The 5,243-nt window shown below is 34.4% G+C and overlaps 1 protein-coding gene across 1 annotated transcript; it reads left to right on the top strand.

The window, feature by feature from the left end:
* Window positions 1–926: 926 nt before the first annotated feature.
* Window positions 927–4,920, top strand: ifnphi1 (interferon phi 1; the record flags this gene model as incomplete). The annotated part of the gene is made up of 7 exons (XM_079884477.1): window positions 927–1,070; window positions 2,077–2,151; window positions 2,595–2,672; window positions 3,192–3,263; window positions 3,419–3,565; window positions 4,190–4,282; window positions 4,442–4,920. The coding sequence occupies 7 exons, from the start codon at window positions 927–929 to the stop codon at window positions 4,544–4,546; spliced, it is 714 nt and encodes a 237-aa protein (XP_079740603.1). The 3' UTR covers window positions 4,547–4,920.
* Window positions 4,921–5,243: the final 323 nt, after the last annotated feature.

The following is a 5,243-nucleotide window of genomic DNA, read 5'->3' as shown; positions in this document are numbered from 1 at the left end:
TGTATGTATGGCTTACTTGGGTTGTTACCAACATCTGGTGAAAATGTCATGTCAATAGCACCTTTGGAAATATATTTACTGAGAAAAATGATGACGTGTTCAATACTTATTTCCCCCGCTGTAAGTATTATTTCTTCTGGAAACTTTTAACTTTAACATTTAGTCATTTGAAAGACAAATATTGTACTTTTTACTCCAATGTGGTCCTTGAGTATAAAGTAACGTCAGTCAGGGGTTGCATTTTGGTTGAAAATAAAGATGATTTTTTTTTTTTGTCAATTCAGTTGTTTCATTTCTATAGGTTTTATAACATTCTAAAAGCTCTTAATTCCACAGATACTTCTAACTTCAGAGGCATAAGGTACTGTAAGTATTACATACAACAATGCAAAAATAATAAAACAATGCATTGACATTTACTTTTTACTTTTGATACTTAAGTAGCCTACTTTTAAAAACGAGTAGGCTACTTCTGTACTTTTACTTAAGTAAAAATCGGTCTTTACAACTTTTACTTGTAACAGAGTAATATTTGACCAGTAGTAGCCTATCTATTTCATTCAAGTAAGGACGTTGTGTACTTTGTCCACCTTTGGTTACTTTCTTACATCAAAATGAGTTTTTCTGCTCTAAAATTTGTGTTTTCTGCTCACATGTGGAATAAGGACAAAACCGAGCATGTGTGAAGTGAATCAGGTGATTTGCAACTTGTTCCTGGTTGGAGAAATTGGAAGTGTTACAATTAGCCCGTATTAACCATCCCCGGTCTCCCCTTAGTTCTTTAGGGGGGCATCTTCCCCCATGTGACCCTGTGTCTATTCACGCAAGTTGTCACATTTTGGGTGGGTATATTTTTTAAAGTCAATTTCGGCATAGACGTATAGCACAGCCTACTGAAACAAACAACAACAACAAAAACTTTGAACATGAACATTTACAAAGAGAAGAAGAAGGCGAAGAAGTCGTCGTTCCTTTTATTCACTGTTTGTATTGCTTTGGGCTCTGTCCTCATGCAATATTGGACAGAAGAGGTGGAGGCGACAGCTGTGGTCGAAAGACATCAAACACAGGTATCGATGAGTGAACTATGAAACAAGGAGCCCACTCTCACGAAAATATTTTCTCCCCCTAACTTTCTTTCCTTCCTTCACTTTTATAAGACCTACTGTGAACAAAATGTGTGCTGTAAGGACTTTCTTCGTGATACTTTTGGTCTCACTCTCAGGTCAACAAACTGCGGTCAAAACTCAAAACACATCCTCATTACATCTGTTTCAATTTATATGGCTCTTGATTTTATCTTGCCATCTACAGGCAAATAGGTGCAACATCTTCAAAGTATAAGGTGCTCAATGATTGGAACAGCGCATGCGTAGCCATATTGCCCAGAAATGTTTCATTTAATCGTACAGTATAACCAACGCGAGATAATCACTGTGCCGCGAATATGTGTTAAATAATCCCAGAACAAAACACTGATCTTGAAGAATCTTCGAGTTAGCCTACATTTGATTTATCTACAGGGTGCAATGTTTGAGCTTTTTCTTAGGTTTGTTTTAAAGTAATGGACCATTATTCATTAATTGATTAAAATGCCACACTCGATTGAGAAATTGATTGTTTTAACAACTGTTTATTAATTTTATATTTTTTCTTGTGATTGTCATAGGCTACTATAGGCTACATTTAATCAGTGAAATTTAGGTGCAAGCTGTCCATTAGCTGGTTGCAGTTTACAAGCTCGAAATCAGATTCCAAAACACAATAGGTCCATAAATAGCTTAACCTGGATTCATTCTTAAATAATATTATTTATTTTTTCTAAAAAAAATAAAAAATAATAATAATAGGCTAATCATTAAAATGGTTTAACAACAACAAAAAATATTTTAAAAAATGTTGAAAGTAAATATTGAGATGTGAAATTACAAAAGATGTAAAATTACATTTCATTGCACCATGAGAAAGTGCGGTTTTTTTTTTCATGAGAAAGTGCGGTGAAATCCAGTGAGAGCTAGAGGTTACGTCAGCACGTTGACGTTGCGTAAATAATGCGTTACATCACGTCTCAAACAGAAAGTGTTTTTCTATACGAGCCCGCAGACCATCTCCCAGTTTGGAACGTCTCGATCGAAAATACTTTGGAATCAGGTAATTATTTTGACCCGTGGGATTGCTTTAATTTATACGAACTTGCTAATAGCATTGCTTAATGGATTGCACGTGAGTTTGTGTGCTTTTTGCGTTGATGTTTAAGCTAAAGACTGTTAAAGAGTAAACTATATCTAGGCTACATAGGCTATAATTTTTACCTTTGTCTTTTCTAAATGCAAATTTATTTACTTTTAAAAGTATTTTTGATGAATTAAAGCAGAGCAGATAAGTTATTCTGCGTGATAGCCTATATGTAGGAAAGTGAAAGTGGGAATGCCCATACTTCGATTTTGCTTTCCATACTCCCGAATAAAATCCAAGACACTGCACCATGTCCCTGCAACAATCTCTCGAGCGACAGTGTAGAAAACTACTGCTTGTGTGCAAAGATGAAGACTCAAATGTGGACGTATATTTTTGTGATATTTTTTACTCTGCAGAGTAAGAGCTCAGCTTGCAAATGGCTCAGCCAATACAGGAGAGTAAGCAGCGATTCTCTGACTCTCCTCGGGGAGATGGTAAGTAGCTACACTTTAAATCAAATGCTTTATTTGTGAATTTTTGAATAGAATAGTGACAATGCCGCTAGTTCTACATTAGACTGTTGCGCACAGCTCTGCAACTTTCCTTTAAAAGACCTTTCTTTTCAATGATTTGTGCAACAGATTTGTTACTTTTTTTCTTAGAAGTATCCAATTGTTAACTCAACCATACAGAATCATTTACAACTATTTGGAATACTATGCAATTTTTTTCATCTTTGCTTCTATCCTTAATTTTTGTCACAACAATTTCTGTTGTTTACATTGTATTTGATAAGTTTCTATTTCTACATGCTCTAATCTTCATTCGTAATTCAACGTGGTTGCCAAAGTGCAATGCACTAACCACTGCGGGTTGGCACCACTTTGATTTTATTAAAAATTTAAGGCAGCAATTAAAGTTTTCGTTTTTGTAAATTGATGTCTGTAACAGCAATGTCAAATATTCAGCATGTGTTATATATCAAAAAATACTAATTGTACTCTGTCTTATAGGGTGGAAACTATCATGATATCAGGGTGCCATTTCCAGGGCAAGTGTACAACTGGATAGACAACAACAATAAGGTTTGCCGAACTTTTCTCCTTATTTAACATCACTTGAACAGAGTGCAAACATTTCATTCCCTAAATAAGACTTAAGTTATCAGAGAAAATCTTGCATACAATGTTCACAATCTGAAGGACCCAGTTACCTACACAGGCATTATGTCTCCTTACAGGTGGAGACCCAGCTGAAGTTTCTTGTCCTGACCTTAGAACGTATCATCCACCTCATGGATGCCAAGGAGGGCGTGCAATGGAACAAAAAGACTTTAGAACATTTCCTAGCTGACCTGAACAGGCAGTCGTCGGAACTTAAAGAATGTGTAAGTCTTGTGTTTTCAGAATACCATTCTATGAATTGCATATCATCCTACATTTTTAATCGAAGAGAACACTTTATTTTGATGACCGCTTTAACACATTCTGTTGACTATAAGTAGCGTTGCACCTACATTTCTACTAACTTGCATTAGAGTGTTAGTAGAGCATTAGTAGACTGGTAGTAAGTTGACATATACTTGCAAAGTTACTTATAGTCAGTTGGAGGAGCATCGCAATAAAGAGTTAGCAGATGTAAAGCAGCGAGTCGAATACTCTAATGACAGTTAGTTGACATGTAGTTACTTATAGTCAACAGAATGTTCAAAAGGGACCATCAAAATAAAGTGTTACCGATTATCATAACAGTAATAGACCATAAACTCAGAATGAATTACACTCAACCATTCAACATAATATTGCATTGATCTTACAAATGTTGATGACGTCCGGATGAAAAGGCTGAATGAATAAGAGCCTAACTATTCAGTGTTTGAATGAGATTTAGAGACCGTCAAAAAGATATGATTGTAGAAGTATATAGACGCTGTAGAAGATTTTTCATCATGTTAACTTTGTCATTAATGTTATTTTTGCTAATTGTTTATGTTTTGTTGATTATTTTTCAGGTGGCTCAATACCCCCATCCATCACATAAGGAGTCCTTCGAGAAAAACATAAAAAGGCACTTCAGGAAGTTACAGAAGATTCTAAAGAAAGAAGTAAGTTTGATCGCATATTATATTATATGCGTACCATAAGAGGCATATCATATTTGCGCAATGTAAATGTTACTTTGTAAAGAGTAAAAGGAATGATTTTCTTCCATATAAAATGTAGTCTGTTGTACTCAGCTAAAGTTGTTCCTCTTGTGTTTTCAGAAATATAGCGCCCAGGCATGGGAGAAGATCCGGAGAGCTGTGAAACATCACCTTCAGAGGATGGACATCATCGCAAGCAATGCCATGTTCTTACTAAAAGTTTAACAGATGATCAGATATAATGACAGAAGAATGGCTTGTGATACAGTGGTGTTGGAGTGTTGAAAAGTTACTGCTAACGATGCCTTACAAACAAAAACTGAAAAAAGTGAATGTAACAAATGTATTTATTTATTTACATGATTGTATTTCATTGCAATGAATGTAGAGTTGTATGTTCTGCCTAATGGCTGGTGTTTTAATAGAGTTTACCTTGTGTTTTTCCTATGAAAACTTGAAGTAATCGAATCAAGCAGGCTAATTATGTTTCTTACCTGTGAAATTCCTGTGAAAATATCAGTTTTTTTATTTATTTATTTTTATTTTGGTGCAAATAGGCCTCTGTGCCTAAACGATACTCAGATTGTTTGCTGAATGTGAACAAATGTTAAAAAAGAAACAAACAAGCTATGCAATTCAGATCACCAGTATTTATTTACTGCCAGATGTTTCTGGTATTTATTATACTTAATGTAATTAACATTGTGCAATTTTTGTATCCCAGGATATTTGCTGTTTTCATTTATTGTTATTAATATTTATTTATTTATTTATTTATTTAATCTGTTTGCTCTCAAAATGTTTTTGTACTTTCAAAGTTATTTATTTATTTGATCTGTTTGCTCACAACATTTTTGTACTTTCAAATAAAAATAAGTTATTGAAACTAATGTTTCTTACATTTACTAAATCCATTGAACTG

Source organism: Squalius cephalus (genome assembly GCF_949319135.1).
Source record: "Squalius cephalus genome assembly, chromosome: 1".
Lineage (NCBI taxonomy): Eukaryota > Metazoa > Chordata > Actinopteri > Cypriniformes > Leuciscidae > Squalius > Squalius cephalus.
This window is presented reverse-complemented; position numbering and strand designations above follow the sequence as displayed.